This window comes from Globicephala melas, chromosome 4 (genome assembly GCF_963455315.2).
Source record: "Globicephala melas chromosome 4, mGloMel1.2, whole genome shotgun sequence".
Taxonomy (NCBI): Eukaryota; Metazoa; Chordata; class Mammalia; order Artiodactyla; family Delphinidae; genus Globicephala; species Globicephala melas.
The window spans coordinates 123,751,134-123,772,545 of NC_083317.1; the positions used below are offsets into that span (position 1 = coordinate 123,751,134).

Sequence of the window (21,412 nt, forward strand, 5' to 3'; positions counted from 1 at the left end):
CTAGAGAATTAACCAAGAAAAATTTAAAAGATGAAGGAATGGTAATGTAAGGAGAAGAAATTATACAGAAATTATATCACTACCCACAAAACAGGAATTCTTGTCTCAGAAGACCAACCTTCAGAACTTCTAGTCTCTGATTTGAGAAATAATGATTTAAAGAATTTGCCTATGGAAATAATTGGAAATAAGCCTATTAGCAAAAATGACTCTGAAGTGCCTCTAAGGGAAGTCTAGCTGGCTGATCCCCAAGCATCCTGATGTGGGCATCACTTTGGTCAATTTTCAACAATGCAGTGTATGTTCTGTAGCTTTGCAGACCCAGATACCTAGTTTTAACAGCACATCTCAAAGTGAACCTGAATTGCAATGATTGAGCACAGAGACTAATATATTTAAAACAGAAGGCCAATTACTAAATTTATGAAAAGAAATACGGTTGACCCTTGAACAACATGGGTTTGAACTTCACGGTTCCTGGAAGTAATCCCCCATGGATACCGAGGAAAGACTGTACAACAGTCAAATGGCAAAGAGACCCACACTTTTTTGTGACTAATACATTTTATTATGGAAATGTTAATTCACAAAAGTAGGGAGAAGAGTGATAATATTAGTAAGCAACACCCTCACCATCACGCCCATGCACTTATCACTTGGCTTCAACAATTATCACTATTTCCCATAGTGTTTCATCTACATCTCCTACTTCAACTAATACCTTTTTTTACCTGTTAATACAATTGTTTATGTTTGATCAATACATTTTTTACCTATTGGTAAGCTATTTGGAAAGCCAAATTATTTAGCAGAAGGTGCTGTGGTGAGTATAGAGACACAACACAGAGATCTAAGGAAATCTTAAGAATCTCTCAGCTAAGACAATTTTGCCAAGGAAAGAACAATACTTCTAGAACAGAATCCCCTTACCGCTTGACTGTGCTTGAATGGGCAGCAGCCACCCATGTTGGCCTCTTTGGGATACATTTTTATTCTGCCCCTTCTATTTTAACTCATGTTTTCCGTATATGGAAGGATAAAATTACTTGTGTTACAGTTAAAACCCAGCCTCCCAGGGACTGTGCCTACCCATCCTAAACAGTGTCCTCATACTCTAGTCAGGTTACAGACTCTGTTTTGGTTTGTTCTATAGAAATTATACTCAGAGGGCATCTCTAAGTCCCTTATCTCCGAATTACTGGGGGAAGGAATATGCTTTATCCCTCTGGTACTCTCATAAAGCTACAAAATACCCGCAAAATAGGTCTATAGTCCTCACATGGCACATTCTTTGCAGAGGGATTAGGGCAGTGTTATGCCAGTTATTCGTTTTTATGCATACACTGTTCTAGTATGCTCAGGAACTCCAGAAGGGCTTGCTCCTGCCACTCTTTTTAAACCTGTCTCCTTAGGTTTCTTTGGCAGGATAAGAAATTCCTATGGACAAAATACTTCACCCATGTCTACTTGAATAAAATACAGAATTTCAAAATTGCCCTACCCATTCCTTGAAAAGATCATTTTTTTAAATGAGAAGGGACCGCTCACTCAATTTTCTTTTTAATAATATTTTATAAGCAAGGGACACTCAAATCTTTGCTGACAGCTTAAAACAGAGAATATTTTTGAGTTTTAAACATATTCAAAAATATTTATGCCGAAGTACAAATTTATTATTTTACATTGGTTAAGAGCAAAAACTTTGGAGTCAAAGAGTTGGGTCCAAATCACAGCTGTATGACCTTGGGAAAACTGCTCAATCTCTCTGTGCTTGTTTCCTCACCTCTTAAATAAGGGGTAATAATAGTATCTAACTGATTTAATCCCTAAGGAGGTTATGTAAGTAAAGCACTTAGAATAGTGCCTTGTACACAGTAAATGTTATTTATAAAACATTTATATACATATAACTGTTACCATTTAAAATATATTAAATAGCTTTTCTAGTAAACGGCCTGAGGTAACCTCTAAAAATGGTTCGTTATTCACTTGACCCAGAAAACCACAAAAAATCAGGCAAATCAAGAGGTTCAAATCTTCGTGTTCACTTTAAGCACACTCGTGAAACTGCCCAGGCCGTTAAGGGTATGCATATCTGAAAAGCCGCCAAGTATCTGAAGGATGTCACTTTAAGGAAGTCATGTGTGCCATTACGTTGTTACAATGGTGGAGTTCGTAGGTGTGCCCCAGGCCAAACAGTGGGGCTGGACACAGGGTGGGTGGCCCAAAAAGAGTGCTGAATTTTTACTGCACATGCTCAAAAATGCAGAGAGTAATACTGAACTTAAGGGCTTAGATGTAGATTCTCTGGTCATTGAGCACATCCAGGTGAACAAAGCCCCCAAGATACGGCACAGGACTTACAGAGCTCATGGTCGGATCAACCCATACATGAGCTCTCCCTGCCACACTGAGATAATCCTCACAGAAAAAGAACAGATTGTTCCTAAACCAGAAGAGGTTGCCCAGAAGAAAAAGATATCCCAGAAGAAACTGAAGAAACAAAAACTTATGGCCCAGGAATAAATGCTGCAAAAAAATAAATGCAAGTAAAAGTTAAACATATATATGTAAAATAACTATACATAATGTCATTATTTATATAATTATGTACATGTAATTTATTATTTTAAAACATTGTTACAAAAATCTCAATTTAAACAATCTAAAGGAGCCCTGGTGAATTAAGCAATCTTGTATGAATTAGAGCTAAAAAGAAAAATCTCAAGATTTGTTAAGTAGAGGATATCTGGTGTGTCTGAGGTCTAGGGATACAAAAAAAAACCAAAAAACAAAAAACTCAAGTATATTTTCTTCAGTTTTTGAATGAAGTGTTTCAGTTTGAAAGAATAAGGAACAGGAAACAAAAAGAAGTTATCAACTGAAAGTGGCACTCAGTTGCTCACATGTATTTTTTTCATTCATAGTTAGACAAAAAAGCAATCCTAATGTTCTCAAGAGTCAGCAGTTTTGACAGCCCCTTAACAGAAGAAAAATCAGCATTTGAAAAATTTTAACAAGGTCTGTATAATTAAAATTGAGGTAGGCAGGCAAAAACTACAATTATTTGTGTATAATGCTGACTAATCTGGAAAATAACTGTTCAGAGGCACCTTTACTAATACTTAAATGTTATTTCTGGTTCCAGAAAGATAATCATTATCAACAGATTTTTACTAAAGATAGGAGATTAAAGATAGGTGCCAAAATTAGCAAACTACAAAACCAACTCATCTTAAAGTAAATATTAATCTAGTTTTAAATTTGTATAAAGTGCTTATATTGAAAAAAACTCCAACCATGTGTTTTATTTACTTCTTGAATCTTACTTTCAAAATTTTAAATTATAACATGAAAGGATGTTTGCATCTATTTTCTTAATGTTCATTTTGGATCATTTAGGAGGAAATTACTGTGCCAATGTGTACAATCACACAAGGGCTTTGCACATGTTAAGTTCTCTGATACTGATGTAACTGGTGAAATGAGACTGAACTAGATGATCACTAAGGTTCTCTTTATTTATACCATTACAAAACAGTGGAATACTGGTACCAAAAAAAAAAAAAAAGATGCAGAAATTCTATATGTACTGATGTGGAATAATGGCGATGACAGCAGCAATAACTATAATGATGAGAGCCTGAGTTATACCCATGGTATACCCACTTGTAACTTACTTTACATGAAACCAATTCATCCTCTAACAACTTTGGGAGGCAGGTACTGTTTGTACTATCCCCATTTGATAGCCAAAGAAAGCAAAGGCATGCAGGTGGAACAACTTGTCCAAGGTCACCCAGGTAGTTAATGACAGAGTTGGGATTTCAACCAAGGCAATTTCGTTCTGGAGTCCACACTCTTAACCACTATAAACAGTCAGCAAATACTTACTGAAGTTCTACTAAATTGAAAGTGAAAAAAAGTAAGGTACAGAATATGATACAGTATGTGTCCATTAAGGACCTAATTAAACTCAAAAACTTTTGCATAGCAGAGGAAACCATAAACAAAATGAAAAGACAACCCACAGAATGGGAGAAAGTATTTGCAAACGATGAGACTGACAAAGGATTAGTCTCTGAAATTTACAAACAGCACATGCAGCTCAATATCAAAAAAAAATAACACAATCAAAAAATGGGCAGAAGACCTAACCAGACATTTCTCCAAAGAAGACATATGGATGGCCAAGAGGCACATGAAAAGCTGCTCAACACCACTAATTCTTAGAGAAATCCAAATCGAAACTACAAGTTATCACCTCACACCAGTGAGAATGGCCATCATCAAAAAATCTACAAACAATAAATGCTGGAGAGGGTGGAGAAAGGGAACCCTCCTACACTGTTGGTGGGAATGTAAACTGGTACAGCCACTATGGAGAATAGTATGGAGGTTCCTTAAAAAACTAAAAATAGAGCTACCAGATGATCCAGCAATCCTACTCCTGGGCATATATCCAGAGAAAAACATGGTTCAAAAGGATATGTGCACCCCAATGTTCATTGCAGCACTGTTTACAATAGTCAAGACATGGAAGCAACCTAAATGTCCACTGACAGATGAATGGATAAAGAAGATGTGGTACATATATACAATGGAATAGTACTCAGCCATTAAAAAAGAATGAAATAATGCCATTTGCAGCAACACAGATGGACCTGGAGATTATCATACTAAGTGAAGTTAAGTCAGACAGAGAAAGACAAATATCATATGATATCGCTTATATGCGGAATCTTAAAAAAAAAAAAGACACAAATGAACTCATTTACAAAACAGAAGCAGACTCACAGACTTAGAGAATGAACCTATGGTTACCAGGGGGAAGGGTGGGGGGGAGGGAGTGTTAGGGAGTTTGGGATTGACAAGTACACACAGTGCTATATTTAAAACAGATAACCAACAAGGACCTACTATATAGCACAGGGAACTCTGTTCAATATTCTGTAATAACCTAAATGGGAAAACAGTTTGAAAAAGAACAGATACGTGTATATGTATAACTGAATCACTTTGCTGTACACCTGAAACTAACACAACATTGTTAATCAACTATACTCCAACATAAAATTAAAAATTTTTTTAAATGTGTACATTTGTGTAACGAATGGGAAAGAAGGATATATCCATGTTTGCCTATACTTACATAAAATATTTCCACAATCTCAAACTAGCGGCTGCCTCAGAAGAGGGAAAATGGTTAGCTGGGGGACAGGGGCAGGAGACAGACTTTTACCTTTTGAACTGTGAACGATGTGAGTATACTACCTATTCAAAAAGTCTAATCAAATTCTGTGATCTACATATGATAAAGTTAAAACTAGATATTATCAACACTAATGAGCTAGAATATTAAGATTAGAAAGAATATGCCTGGGCTTCCCCAGTGGCGCAGTGGTTGAGAATCTGTCTGCCAATGCAGGGGACATGGGTTCGAGCCGTGGTCTGGGAAGATCCCACATGCCGCGGAGCAAGTAGGCCCATGAGCCACAACTACTGAGCCTGCGCTCTAGAGCCCGTGAGCCACAACTGCTGAGGCTGCACGTCTGGGGCCTGTGCTCCGCAACAAGAGAGGCCGCAACAGTGAGAGGCCCGCGCACCGCGATGAAGAGTGGCCCCTGCTCACAACTAGAGAAAGCGCTCGCGCAGAAACGAAGACCCAACACAGCCCAAAATAAATAAATAAATTAATTAATTTAAAAAAAAAAGGAAAGAAAGAAAGAATATGCCTGAAATCCTGAAGGTAAATAAAGCGTTTCCTGAGTTTTCATGTAGTTACCATCAACCCCACAAGGGGATGCTGCAGCTCTACAATTGACAAAGGAGGCTGAGATTTAATTTGACTTAAAAGAAAACTGCATTCACATTTTTATATTTCCTTACATGCAGAGAAGTATAAATGAATTAGCAGATGTTTCTATTTCATGTTGTATAAATTTTAATACATACTTTTAGGCAGGTTACTTTTAAAATATTATTAGCAAAAAAAAAAAATCTATGGGAATAAAATTAATTTGTTTGTTAGTGTTCTTACATCCTGCCTAGGTAGTTCTACAAATTTTGCCAAATTTGGAGGGCCTCCAAATTTGGAGACCTCTTATTTAAAATAGGGCTATAATGGCACATTTCAAGTTCACTTTGAGGGGCCTTGGGAGGCACAATGACTCACATTTTATTTTGTACCAAGTAGCATGGCATATCATTTTAAAGACTTAATGAACTGAGTTCAGAAATTTTCATTTAAAAATGTATGCTAGGGACTTCCCTGGTGGTCCAGTGGTTAAGAATCCACCTTCCAATGCAGCGGATGTGGGTTCGATCCCTAGTCGGGGAACTAAGATCCCACATGCAGCAGGGCAACTAAGCCAACACACCACAACTGGAGAGCCCACGTGCCGCAACTACTGAGCCCGCATGCTCTGGAGCCCACACACCACAACTAGAGAGAAGCCTGTGCAGTGCAATGAAGAGCCCGCGCACCGCAATGAAGATCCTGCGTGCCACAACTAAGACCCGATGCAGCCAAATAAATAAATGAATAAATATTTTTTAAACAGTATGCTAATTTTATAGAAGGTGGAAGAAGATTGGCAGAGGTGAATGACAAGCCTCAAATGTTCATCAGTTTTTCATAGTGACCAAGTTTCCATCTATGGATACATTTTGAAAATTACAGCATATAAAATGAATCATAAAGACTAATAAATCTTAGATCTGCATTAGCAAGAGGTAAAAATAAAATAAAATTTTTGACACTCTAAATATCAGTCTAGGGACTTCCCTGGTGGTCCAGAGGCTAAGACTCTGTGCTCCCAATGCAGGGGACCCGGGTTCGATCCCTGGTCAGGGGAACTAGATCCCACATGTTGCAACTAAAGATCCCGCATGCCACAACTAAAAGATTCTTCATGCCACAATTAAAGATCCCGTATGCTGCAACTAAGACTTAGGATGGATGGATGGATAGATGGATGGATGGATGGATGGATAGATAGATAGACAGATAGAAAGAAAGAAAGAAATATCAGTCTACTAGGGAGAACTGTTTAAGGACAACAGAGTCCAAAGTGAAGAATGCCTGACGACACTCAGGAGAAGCAAAATCCTAAAGGCAAATGAGACTGCTGTCCACAGTAAGAAACATCTGAACACTGTTTCAACTCCTCTTCCAGGCAACTGAAACTGAGCCCTAAAAAGGGGGCCTTAAGAGGCAAATGAGAAAGGCATGCTGTTTATACTCAGTTGAAACCCAAGTCTAGCATGAGGGCTACTGGGCAACCTACTGGAAGGGAAAGGATATACACGCTTTTAAGTGCTGTAGACAGAAAAAAAACAAGAGTTTCACACTGATTCTACTAAGGAAACTAACATCAGTTTAATGTCCGAGCATTAACATGAGTTTAATGTCACTATTAGAAGTCACAAAAAGGTAATATTGTAGCCAATATTGAGCCACTAGAGCTCCTGAAAAGTGTGTTAACTGGATCAGCTCAACAACATCTAGATCCTAGGCATTTAGAACATAACATCAGAGCCATCCATGGTGCATTTCAATGGGATTTGGGGTAGGAAAATCACTGGTGAGATCCCGTAAACAGCTGAATCCCTACAATAAACATTTTGCTTTCAAACATCCACAGTTCCCATGCCCATTAATAAAGCTTCTGAACTACAGATGCTGATTTGTGATCAAGCATCTTCTCACATGGGCAACTCTTACGTAATGTTCGAAATGTTTTATATTTTTTCTTTAGAGTTAAGATTAAGTTTTTGAACATGAAAATATTCCTAGGCAATTCAGTTCTTTTCTCTCAGTACCAGAGGACAAGTCATAAAACTAATATAATTGTACTTATATTTCTGCAACAATAAATTAATGGCCAAATCAGTTAATGTTAATAACTTTGGGCTTATCCATTAAAAACTTAAAATATGCTCAAAGTAAGCATTTATTTGCATATACAGTGCATGAAAGGGGATGACCTACTATGTCGTTCACTACAATGTTTGTCTTCTTACCAGGCTTGATGAGAAGCATCATTTCTTAACACGTTCACAGGAACCTTAATCTCACCGAGGAAAACATCTTGGACCAGGTTTCCATTGTTCCACAAGTCGATCCTGAAAATTTAAAAACTGGCTTTATTTTTTGCAAACAATGTGTAAGAGAACGCACATGACCAAAAAGCTTCAAATTACTATGATTGGTATTCCAGCACTAATTTACTGTTCTGGGTACTTCTGCCATAAGCATCTTTGCCACAGACATCTTTGCCTCAAGCACTTTTTGCCGCAAACATTTTCACCACATAACTAATTGGTCAAAGGCAATTTTGTGATAAAAGATAAAATAAAATAAGAGAGACATTAAAAAAGACACAAACATAAAAAATAAACAACAAAATTAAAAAGACTTTATTGCAAAATACAAAATTTATTTGAACACATTCAAAATGTGTGTAAATTCATGGCAATGCTGTGCAAATACTGACTCTATTTTGTGGGCTGTACCCAAACGCTTATCTTCAAAGTCTTTCGTTCACAGTATTTCACATGTTGTTTTTGTTTCTTGATTTGTCTCCTCATTCAGCATTGCACTTTTTTCCTAAAATTTCTTCCTTCGTTAAGACAGGTATGCGTTTCCAGACACTAGGATGCATATTGGTTTCTGAGTTTTGTACTGAAGCCTCCACACTCTTGTTTGTTCTTGCCATAGTGTCACATGTCTGCTGATGGATGCTTCGAAGTTCTATGCGAAATGTGGCTTTGCCTCTGTGCCTTTCAGGCCCTCAGCCTCTTTCTCCTCCAATGAGGTGTGTTTCCAAATAAGAAACCAATTCTTGGGGCAAATCACCGTCACTTGTCTGCTCAATGAAGCTATCAATAACGTCGATAACCAGGAGAAATGCTAACACATTTCAACCAGTTGAAACCAACTGTCAACTAGTTATTTTATTTTTCACAGCAAAGCTGACTTATGGCCAATTAGTCATGTGGCGAAAATGTCTGCGGCAAAAATGCCTACGGCAAAGATGCTTGTGGCAAAAGTACCAGACATAATTTTACATGCTTAAAAACAAGAGATGTTAGCATTGTCTTATACCTCACTATCTAAACTAAAAAAGCAGAATACTGCAGTAGCTTTTACTTAAAAGCATAGAAAGTGACTATCTTAAATAATCTAAAAGAAAGCACTTAAGTTTCTTAGTTTCAAAGTCTACACTTTATTTTAACCTGTAAAAATAAGGACTACAGAGTTCCTTTTTTGCTTTTGAGAAAAGAAACCAACACAAGACTACAGTTTCTTTCTCAATTAAAACCAGTTAATATGTAAAGATAGGTGATTTAGAAAAATACATTACCTGATCATTCCAAACATGTGATTAATACACCCTTTAGATGAACACACTGTTAACACCACACCTATACATGCATTTACAAAACTTTCCCCTCCCAAAGAGCATAGATATTTAAGACCTAGGAAATAGCACAAACTTCAAACACATGCACCTGTTGAATCATCTTACAAGACTTCTTACCTCACTGAAATTTCTGTTAGACAGCAGATATGTTAAGAAGAATAAAAAAATTATTTCTAAATTGGCTAATATATAATTACTTTTCTATATATTCTTTGCATTCATTATGCTATGATTTAGAAATTTACGGAGCAATTAAATTTGGGAAAAACTAAAAATATAATAAAATAGGTGAAAATTAGCTCATTTTCTTTTTAAAATAAATACACCTTAACTATTAGTACAAAGAAATCGGATTTTGAAAAGATTATTTGGATTTAAATTAGATGCACATTCCTCTAAGTTTCATCGATTAAGTTGCTAAAGAGAATTCTGTTAAGCTTGAGTCACCTTTTACAGTTAAATTTAGGATTTTCTTTTAGCACAGAACATAGCAATTCTGTAAAACCCAAGACACATACCTAATTTCCAGCTTTTCAATGTCCTCCTCTTCTACCTGAAACTGGGACTTTCTGGTGTAACTACTGGATCTGGTTACCTATAAACAAAATATTTTAGTAAAAAAAATTTTTTAATATCTTTTTCTTACATGAACTTTAAAAAACTATCATCCCTAAAATGTTCGACTGTGTATATTATAAACAGAGGAAAGTGCCTAAGTAATATTTTACCCAAAAGATAAATACAAAAACAGCTATGGAAAGTAGCAGAGTGGCAAGAATAAGGTGGCAAAAAAAAAATCAAAATCAACCTTACCTCCATACCCTTCCTTATCAACTCAATCTATGGCAACACTGGGTTCTCTGGCTCATATGTAATCTCTTGGTGACTCAGAGTAAAAGTGTTCTATTTCAGGGAAGCTGCATAGGCTAGGAACTGTCTGAAGACCTTCCCACATTTCTCAAGATACCAATGCCACCCGTACACTTCCTTCTCACATTTTTACCAAAAACATCAAGGCCGTTGGCAGGAACTTCCTCAACTACTGTCCACCTGAACATGTCCGTTCCCACACAGGCCTGTTTACTCGATGAGTATTCTCATCCTCTTCCAAACAAGACGATGAGATGATCCTCCTCTTTTCTAAGACTGCTCCGTCCCCACACAGTATGCAGTAATAAGCACGCAGTAAACATGCAGCAAGCATTCGATCTATTTTAATTACAGCTTTCTTGACCAGACTGTTCACCTCATTCAAGTCTAAGAAAAATTCTCCCCTTAAATTATGGTCTTCCTATCTCTTTCCTTTCACAGACAAATATCTCAAAACTGTTACCCATCCTTACAGCCTCCACTTCCTCACCACCCACTCACTAGTTACTCACTGCAGTAACTCCTTATAATCCGGCTTCCTCACAGATCACCCTCCCCAAACCCCTCTCTTAATCATCAAGTCTGATGATGAAATTCTTAGCTCTCACCTTCCTTGACCCCTTTATCTGGACAAGTGACCATACAACCATACTCCCTTTTCCCAGAGCTACTCTGGTCTTTTGAGTTTACCCAGCACTATCCTGGCTACCTTCTGCTCTCTTTGCTTCTTCCTCTGGTACTTCTTCCTCAGAACCTATAAATATGGGTTTTCTCCAGGGTTTTATATTTTATTTTGCTCTACATACGTACTGCATAGTGCTGTTCAAAGTGCTTTCACATCCATTATCTCTTTTATTCATCAGAACACTGCCCTGAAGCAGGCAGGGCTAGATTTATTATCCTCATCTTGAAAATGAGGAAGCTGAAGTACAGAAATTAAGAGACATACTCAAAGTCAAATACATAATATGTGGCAGAACTAATCTTCTTCACTTTTTTCCTTTATTGTATACCTCTACTCCTTTGGCTTTCTTTCCTGACTTGCTGTAAGCAATTCCTGATTCTTTATCTACAACCATCACCCATCACAGTCATGAACTTCCTATGGGAGGATTTTACATATCTGAGTCCAAGCTCATTATGCCCCAAACTGAACCACTTATGTTTTCCTTCTTAACTTTTCTATTTTTCCAGATTTGAAATCATGAAGACAACATTTGACTCCTCATTTTCTCTCTTCTTCTATAACCAATTTGTTATCTCGCCATCTGCAGTTTCTTTCTCATCCATCTCTTCCTCTCATTTCCATATTACTTCTCTTGAATCAGAGCCCCCCCTTTCTGCTTTTTCCTTTTTTAAAAAAACACCTAAGCTACAACAGTCTCTTGATCTCTGTTCTCTCTCTCAGCCATCTGGCCCACAGATCATGGTTAATTCTTCCCAAAACAGTGCATTACTCATTACTTCCAGGTTCAAAAACATTCAATGGCTAACACAGCACTTCAGCCTGGCTCTCAAGGCCTTTCATTAGTTGGTCCTACTCTTATCTTTTTAAGCTCAGTTCCCATTATTCCCTTTTAGTCAAATCACTACTTGCTACTCTTTGGACATAACTTTCTGCTTTTCTGTCTCTATGTCTCTGCTCAAAATGTTCCTTCTCTAATACTCTTTCCTCTGGCTTAACTCACCTAGAGCAGAGCTACCCAGTATCTACTACTGCATTTTACTGCTGAGTGTATGCACACACGTGTACGCTTTGGGTCTCCTGCTCTCACTAGAGCACAGAGATTGGACTTTTATCTTTATAATCAACTCAACAAAGGGCCCTTTGAATGAATGGTTCAAGGCCTAATATGTATGCTTGCATATAGCAAAGAGGTCAGGTCTTGACTGTCAAAGGACCATCTGCTTGCTGCTGCAAGTCGCCCCTTCTTGGTTTTCTCCAGGCTAGATGTAACAGCCATTTGTAAGTACAGAACAACTGAACTGAGCAAGTCCTGAGCCGGGAAATGGGGCGTCTCACACTGGTGCACTTTCTTTTGTTTTCTTTCTTCCTTGCCTCCACCCCCCCCAATTCCTCCTACTTCAATCTTGGCATTTCTTCAACTGTGTTCCCTTTTTAAAGTACAGTAAGCAGGCATGGCTAGATGTGCCCTCGCTCTTTTCACTTTGAAACATCAAGAAAAACACACACAAAAAGAAGGAAAAGCACAAAATGTAACTCTTTTTTTCAAATCTTCCTTACATGGTAATCTCAACTGCAACATATTCTATGGGTAGAACACAATCTTTTAGAATACAGTTTGATTATTTTTGTTTTTTTCCTATAGTTTCTAATAATATGAAAAAGCATTTATTTAACAAATGCTCCACAGTAGAGAACTCCAAAGCACTGTATTTTGGGCAACTTCAAGGCAGCTGAAGTTCTCTAAGAAAATAAGCATGTGTCCACAGAGTGATTTAGCTAAAAAGAACTTAATAATAAGGCCTTAATCATATAATAGTTTATAGTCTTGAAGCATTTTCACATTTGAACCTCCTAAAAACGCTGAGTTAGGTAGGGATGCTACTGTTTTCTCTTACAAAATTATCCTTTCACAAGATAAGAAATTTGAGTCTCCCATGTAGTGATTTGTTCAAACTCAACTGGGACCAGAACCCAGATCTACCAAGTGATATCGTACTTATTTAACTAGTGGTTTTCAAATAATATTCTGCAGAAGAGTCCTGGGGCCACTGCATGTTAGGTCAGGGGCTGGATAAGGTAGGGTTCTGTGTGAAGGGGGTTGTGATATTGAGGATGACTGAAGAGTAGGTGTGGTCCTAGACTTCCCCATCTTCAAATCAATCACAGCTCTGCCGTTATTTGTTTTATGCACTGGGCCTCTACTGTGTTACACTGTGGTTCTACTGCTTAGAAATGCTTAGTTGCATTAGTTAATAAAATTATGACTATGGCCAGAATTTGAAAAAAAGAAGTAAATCAGCATTCAATATTCAATGTTAACATTTAAATAAAACAAAATGTTACCTCAAAATAAAAGATTTCATTAAACTGCGGATTGCTTGTTTTCTTCTTTACTTTTGTCTTCTTTTGGTCATTCCTGTTCCAATGTGGTAGAGTTTTACCTTGTAGAACTTAATAGTACACAATTATAAAACATGCTATTTCCAACCAGGGAGCCTGACCTCTTTCTGTTTAACTGTTAAGATGACTCGGGGAAGGCAGTAGCTTTAAATATTACTTGGGGGAAAAAAACTGAGGTGTCTCTAAAACTTCAAATCAAAGAACACACAAATTTTGTATATCTGATATATGCCAAGATTATATTATTCTATGGCTATACTAGATTGACTGCCAAGCTTACTTCAGGGGTTTTTAATAACACATTCGATTATACAAGCAACTCGAAATAAATGGTAGAAGGAAGACAATGAGATTCAGAGTACCTTTATCTATGCTGAAAACTACCAGAGGAACACGAAAAGCATTCTTAGTTTACTTCTTGGGCTTCAGCCACAATGTGGCTTTTTAAAAAAAACTTTTAATTTTGAAATAATTACAGATTGAGAGGAGGTTGCGAAGAAATGTACAGGGAAGTCCCATGTAACCTTTCCCCAGCCTCCGCCAATGGTAACATCCTCCAAATGACAGTACAATATCAAAACCAACAGTGACTTTTTAAAACAAATTCACAAGCCAAATAATTTCTATCTGTACATTACTAAGCAATTACACTAAAGGATCTATCAGGTATTGATTATAAACAAAAACCAAAACCAAAAACAGCTCAACTAGATTAAACATTTTTAACACACAAAACTCAATCCCTCTGATAGTATGAATGTTATAGGATTGAGTATCTGCTTTTAGCAAACAGGTCAGGTTTATATTTTTAAATATAAAACCATCTATAATAATAATAGGATACTATTGTTTGAGAACCCAATAAGTACCAGGCATGGTGCTTTACATACATAGGGACAAATACATTTTTCAAAGTGACTTACTGGTGATTTTCTAAAAAATAAGAATACATAGCTTGGGGTTGGGAAGAAGAAGTGCATGTCTATGTGTATATACATGTGCTTGTGTAGAGGGAATAGTATGCTCTTTGTTTCCTGACTCTAAACCTTCAAGTTGTAGACAAATTTCAGACTAGCCAGGCTCTGAAAGAAACCATAATGAAATTATAAAACAGAAAATACTACAAAGTGTGATAGATTTTCCATAAGTTATCGTAAGTAATTAACATCAATGATACAGTGCACTTCACCATGTTCTGGTACTTCAGCAGTTTGTCTACAGCTTGGAATTCTCTCTGTACAGCACAGATGCCATGAGAAAAAAGGTATTTTTAGTCCTGAGTTGTTTTCCAGATAAAAATATAGAAATTCCTTTGCTATTTTGAACTAGCATTTATTAAAACAGGATTCTACCTGCAATAAGATCTAAGACATTTGAAACTAGGAAGGCTGATGATGAATGAAGGTCAGGTTTATGTTTTAAAGTACACTTTAACTACTATAAAACACAGGTTGCTCCCCATAGCCTAAGAGTCTGGCAGATTTGAAATGGCACTCATTTTCTTTTATAAAAATAGGAGTTGGTTGTTTGCAAGTGAATAATAGAACTAACTGAAGATTTTTCTTTCAAAGCATTCGTTACTTTGTGTCATAAATAGCTATTTAGCAAGTTCTCTTAGAACTTTAATTTTGTAATTGTTAAACTTTAAAACTTAAAAATCTGATACTAATTCAATAAGCATTACCTAGAAGGGCCCACAAGAGAAACTGTTGCATAAGGGTCACAGCTTTGTCCATTTATGAGAGGCAACCCATGGCATGCCTTGACACTAAGGAAGAATAAAGAAAAATTAACGTTATTATATTCAAGTTAAACAACATAAAACATTTATATTCAAGTTAAACAACCTAAAACATTATCTTTAAATACGAATTAATACATTCAAAGGGTTAAAATTGTTTTCCACATGTCTGAAGTTGTATGCCTATATACCACCTACCCAAACATATGTACATATGCATTTATTTACTTTTGCTGTATTTCCAAATAGGACTAAACCACCACAGCCAGTACTGAGACTACCAAATAATATTTGGATATACACAAGGTCTATCCAACAAGGTACACGCTGTGGTTTGATAATAACATTAAAACTACTGTGGCTTCTAAAAAGGAAAAGAAAGCTGTGTGAACCTTAAAGGAGACACTACAAACCAAGTCACATCTGTGGCATCATATCCTCTGCTAAAGCATGAATGAGAAACAAGGAAACAACTGTGGTTTCCACTTAAAATCTGATTCATAAATAAAGGGCAAGCCACATACAGTTCTGCAGCCTCTTATTCTGACTCTCAGTAACAGCTCCTGCATCATTCTGTAGAAAAAGTTTTAGACCATAAAAACCAAGGTCATCTCATCCACTCCATGACAACAGTCATTGGTATTTACAGAGAACACAGAATCTGACTTAATGACCTGCTCCTCAAATTTTCTCTTTATTGAGTTCACGAATTTAGTTTAGCAGCTAAGGGTGTACATCTCCCAGTGCCTACAAGAAACTCATGAGTGTTAGTGAAAAGTATTCTTTGTTGAAAGATGTGGGCTATTGAGCAACATCCTAATTTCTCTCCACAACCCACAGATCATATACGTGGGTGAGGTGCAAATGGTGTGCTGCCGAGTAAAGAAAGAAATGATAATATGACTCATTTCTATTAAATTGGGTATTAAAAATCAAATTTAAAAAATTTCTGAAACTAACCGAAGAAAGTACAGGCCAAGATAACAATTCTGATTATTGATGTCAGGCCTGGGTACAGTCAAATTTTCCCACTGTACATACTGTTTGAAATTTACACTTCTCAGGCTAAACCTCAAAATGATACCCATTTTGATATAGTATGTGCAGTTTACTATTTATTTTCACAAAATGCATCAAACTCTCACAACTGCCTTTAAGAAGGGTATCATCATGCATTTTTAAAGAAGAAAGTAAGGTTCAAAAAGCTTACGTGAGAAAGTAACAAAATAAGGCTAAAGAGGTAATACAACTTGTAAGAAGTGGGCCGAGACTCAACTTCTACTTTCTTAACCCCATTTCTAAAATTTAAGTCCTCCTACAGTCCCACTGTGCCTGAATATAGTGTATTACTTTCCTTCTAATACCAAATTTATCTCATGTAAACACTAATTATGTAAAATCTTAATCATAAAAATTCACTACAGTTTTATGAGGTATAAAAACACTGAGAGGACTTCCCTGGTTGCACAGTGGCTAAAAATCCGCCTGCCAGCGCCGGGGACATGGGATCGAGCCCTGGTCCGGGAAGATGCCGCAGAGCAACTAAGCCTGTGCGCCACAACTACTGAGCCTGCGCTCTAGAGCCCACGAACCACAACTACTGAGCCCGCGTGCCACAACTACTCAAGCCCGCGTGCCACAACTGCTCAAGCCCACGCACCTAGAGCCCGTGCTCCGCAACAAGAGAAGCCAACGCAATGAGAAGCCCGTGCACTGCAACGAAGAGTAGCCCCCACTCGCCGCAACTAGAGAAAGCCCACGCGCAGCAACAAAGACACAACACAGCCAAAAACAAACAAACAAATAAATATATGTTTTAAAATAAAATTTTAAAAAAATGAGAATAATGGGGACTTCCCTGGTGGCACAGTGGTTAAGAACCTGCCTGCCAATGCAGGGGACACGGGTGTGAGCCCTGGTCCAGGAAGATCCCACATGCCGCGGAGCAACTAAGCCCGCGGGCCACAACTACTGAGCCTGCGTGCTGCAACTACTGAAGCCCACGCGCCTAGAGCCCATGCTCTTCAACAAGAGAAGCCACTGCAATGAGAAGCCCACTCACCGCAATGAAGAGTAGCCCCCGCTCGCTGCAACTAGAGAAAGCCCATGAACAGCAATGAAGACCCAACGCAGCAAAAAATAATGAATAAATTAAATAAATAAATTTATTTTAAAAAAAGAGAAAAATGCTGTTCAGTATACAAACACTTCTATAAGAATACCCACAAACCAAAAAAGCAATACCCACAGTCCAAAAGTGTGAGTCTATAAAAAAAAATCAGAAGTACTCTTAATTTTTAAATCTAAGTATAAAAATTGGGTTTTCTAACACACAAGTAGTATTATTAAATACATATTATTTTATTTGCTACGTACGTTATGAAATAATTTTCCTAATTACCTAGGATACAACTATTCTTCTAGTTGGTAAATCAAGCAATTTCACATCATAAACCATGGATAAGCAGAAAACGAATGTTAAAATAACCTTAGTATGCTAAATTATCTTATATTTTATTTATATGTGACACATAATGTATTTGATATTGACACATTTTTTAGGAATTACAAAGGAAAATAAGTTTAGTCCAAACTTGTTTATAATACAGAATGATCTGATTGTTTTCCTTGGATTTTTTTTTTTTTTAAACTAGAAGACAAATACTAACTTCTACATACAGGAGTACATAGTACAGGGAGTAACAGGGAACAGATTTATCCTCCCACCTCAAACACTTAAAAAAAAAAAAGGGTAGTATCAGCAGCTCAGGACAGTGATCTCTGATGGGGGGAATAAACAAAGTGAGCCCTCTAACTGTCCTAGCCTACTGTTAGATGGTCTCCCTGAGAAGAAAGAAAGGGCTGTCAGCTGGGGAAGGCCAAAGTGACTAGAGTTCCCAGGGCAGAGTACTGGAGGAAAGAAAGCTGCACAGAAAGAAAGAAACCTCCAGAGAGCTACAAAAGAACTGGCCCCCCGACCCACCCATACCCGGAGTCTCCAGCTGAGTGCTGATAAACATATACATGTGAGGAAACTATCTGAGGCTGGGGAAAGAACCATTAGAAAAGAGCAGAGGGAACAATTCCAGAAGCCCACAAATGACTAGCAAGAGATCCCAAGGGCCACAGTAAAAAGCTGGTAATTATGGGTGCTGCCTCAGTAGTGGGAAAATATTAGCCCCAGACTAAAGGCCACTCTTGTTCCATCTAACAAAGCTTATAAGCAAACCACAAATGAACCAAACTATTTCCAAGTAACTAAGTCTTCAAGTATATTCATAGGAATACAAAAATATCCAGCAACTTCACAATATCTAGCATCCAATAGAAAATAACCAGGAACACAAAGAATCAAGAAAATACAACACATGATCAAAAAGAAAAACAAATCAATAGTAACAGATCCAGAAATGACACAGTTGATAGAATTAGTAGACAAGGACATAAAAAAAGTTATTATAACTATATTTCATATGTTTGGTAGAGACACAGAAGACATTAAATTTTGAAAGTGTACAAGGTTTGACATGAAAAACACTGAGTGGCATTAACAGAAGATTAGATACAGCAGAAGAAAAGATTAGTAAACATGAAGACAGAGTAACAGACACATCACATAGTTATGTAAATGGCCTAAGCATGCCAATTAAAAAGGAGAGATTTTCAGATTGGACAAAAAAAATTATACACTGACTTTAAAACTCCTTTAAATATAAGATAAAATTAAGTTAAAAGTAAAGAAAGTGGAAAAATATAAACCATACTAATACTGATTAAAAGAAAGCTGATTTAATGGGTAATGACAAACCAAATGTCCATTAGCAAGGGTCTAGCTGAATGAATGATAGTATCTATAGGATGGAATTCTATGTAGTTGTCAAAAAGAATGAGGTAAATCTCTATTCCCTAATTACTCTGATATGGAGTGATCTTCAGGATATATTCTTAACTGAAAAAAGAGGAAGTTACAGAACTCTATACTCTGTGTAAGAATGGAGTGAGAAACATGAATATATTCTAATTTTTATTTATACATGTGCATATATTTATTTGCTTATACTTGTAAAAATACTGGAAAGAAAGGCCAAAACTTTTAAATATAGGAATTAGTAGGGTAGAGGACTGGGAATGGACTTGTTCGAAGATACCTTTATATAGTTTTGAGTTTGGCAACATAGTCAACTTTTATATTTCAAAAGTGAGATTAAACTCAAGAAATAACCCTTACAAAGTAAACAAAAACAAACCTGAGAAACCACTAAAAAAAAAGGGAATTAGTTCAAAGGACTAGAGCACAGTATTTGATTCTATATCCTTAGTGATATATTCTATATTCTTAGAACAAACAGCAGTAAGACCTCTAAAACTTCATTCAGTAACCTAATTATCAGTGGTCATACTGGTATTATTATTTTGAATCTATTGTCTATATCTTCGAAGATAATGTAAATAAATAATTATGTTAAGTATTTATGTAAAGTTAGGGATTAAGATTTTCAATGTTAGAGGAAAGAGATACCAGTATAAAATCAAAGTTAGATTTAAAATCTTGTAATATTAAATTAAGAAACATGAAAAAAAGGAAGAAGGCAAGTAAACCAGCCAGCCAGGCAGCCAGAGTGGCTATATTAATATCAAAGCAGATTTTGCAACAAAGAATATTACCAATATTAGAATAAAGAGGGTTATTTTATAATAATGAGTTCAATTTATCAAGCAGACATAAAAATCCTAAATGTTAAGTCCCTATTATAGCTGTAAAACAAATGAAGCAAAAACTGATAGAACTGCAGGGAGAAACTGACAAATCCACAAATAGTTGGCGATTTCAACACCCAATAAAGCAATTAAGAATGAAAGTTTAAACAATACTGTCAACCAACCTAACATAATTAACATTTATAAAAAACAGTGTATCTACCAAAAGCAGAAAACACTCTTCAAATGCACACAAAACATGTACCAATATAAACTATATTTTGGGGACAAAAAATAAGTTTTGGTAAACTTTAAAATATTCAGATCATACAAAATATGTTGACAACAGTGGAATTAAATGAGAAATCAGCAACAAAAGGTATCTGGAAAATCCTCAAATATTTGGAAACAAAATTAACTTACCTCTAAATAATCCCATGGGTCAAAAAATAAAAGAAAAATTATAAAGTATTTTTAAATGAATGAAAATGAAAACTCAGTATATCAAAATTTGTGGGATCCAGCTAAAGTAGTACTTAGATGAAAATGGACAGCACTAAGGAAAGAAAGATTTCCAATCACTGACCTCAGCTTCAATCAAAAGAAACTTTAAAAAGAAGAGCAAGTTAAACCCAAAATAAACAGAAATAATAAAAGTGAAAATCAATAAAAGAGAAAACAGAAAATATATAAAAACAATAAAATCAAAAGCCATTTCTTTAAGAAGGTCATTAAAATTGATAAACCTCTAGCTACACTGATAAGGAAAAAAAAGAGTGAAGACACAAATTACCAACATTAGGATATCACCATGAAGTCTACACATATTAAAGGGATAAAAAGGAATAACTGAACAACTTTATACAAAGAATTGTACAACTCAGATTAAATGGTCAAATTCCCTGAAAGATACAAACTACCAAAATTACTGAAAAAAAAATTTTTTTGAATAATTATGTATCTATTAAAGAAATTGAATTCCTGGTTAAAAACCTTTCCAACAAAAAACAAAACAAAAACATTCCAGGCCCAGATGGCTTCACTTGTGAATTCATATATTAATCATATAAAAAATAAACTACATCAATTCTATAGAAACTCAGAAAATCGAAGAGGAGAAAATACTTCCCAATTCATTCAAAGAGACCATTAATATCCTGATTCCAAAACCAGACAAAGACATTACAAGAAAAGAAAAGTACAGACCAATATCCTTCATGAACAGAGATGCAAAAATCCTTAACAAAATTTCAGCAAATCAAAGCCAGCAATACATGACAATATTAACACAACATGACCAAGTGGACGCTGGCTTAACATACAAAAATCAATCAACAAGATTCACCATATTAACAGATGAAAATAAAAAAAGCATAAGATCGTTTGAATATCCATCCCTGATAAAAATTCTCAGCAAACTAGGAACAAAAGGGAACTTTCTCAACCTGATGAAGGATGGCTAACATTGTACTTACTGGTAAAAAAACTGAAGGTTTTCCCCCTAAGATAAGGAATAAGACAAGGATGTCTGCTCTCACAACTTCTACTCTGGTACTGGAGGTTCTGGCCAGCACAATAAGGTAAGAA

At 36.2% G+C, this 21,412-nt stretch overlaps 1 protein-coding gene across 6 annotated transcripts in view; it reads right to left on the minus strand.

Moving 5' to 3' along the window:
- Window positions 1-21,412, minus strand: part of RASA2 (RAS p21 protein activator 2) — a 117,085-nt gene that overhangs the window by 38,436 nt on the left and 57,237 nt on the right. For 5 of the 6 annotated variants that reach the window (XM_060298532.1, XM_060298533.1, XM_030873333.2 and 2 more), the window contains 4 exons: window positions 15,071-15,154; window positions 13,330-13,402; window positions 9,947-10,023; window positions 8,026-8,127 (listed from right to left, as the gene is read on the minus strand). In XM_060298532.1, coding sequence (XP_060154515.1) covers window positions 8,026-8,127; window positions 9,947-10,023; window positions 13,330-13,402; window positions 15,071-15,154 — 336 coding nt within the window. The remainder of the gene's footprint in view (window positions 1-8,025; window positions 8,128-9,946; window positions 10,024-13,329; window positions 13,403-15,070; window positions 15,155-21,412) is intronic. The other variant, XM_060298531.1, reaches the window with a different exon arrangement.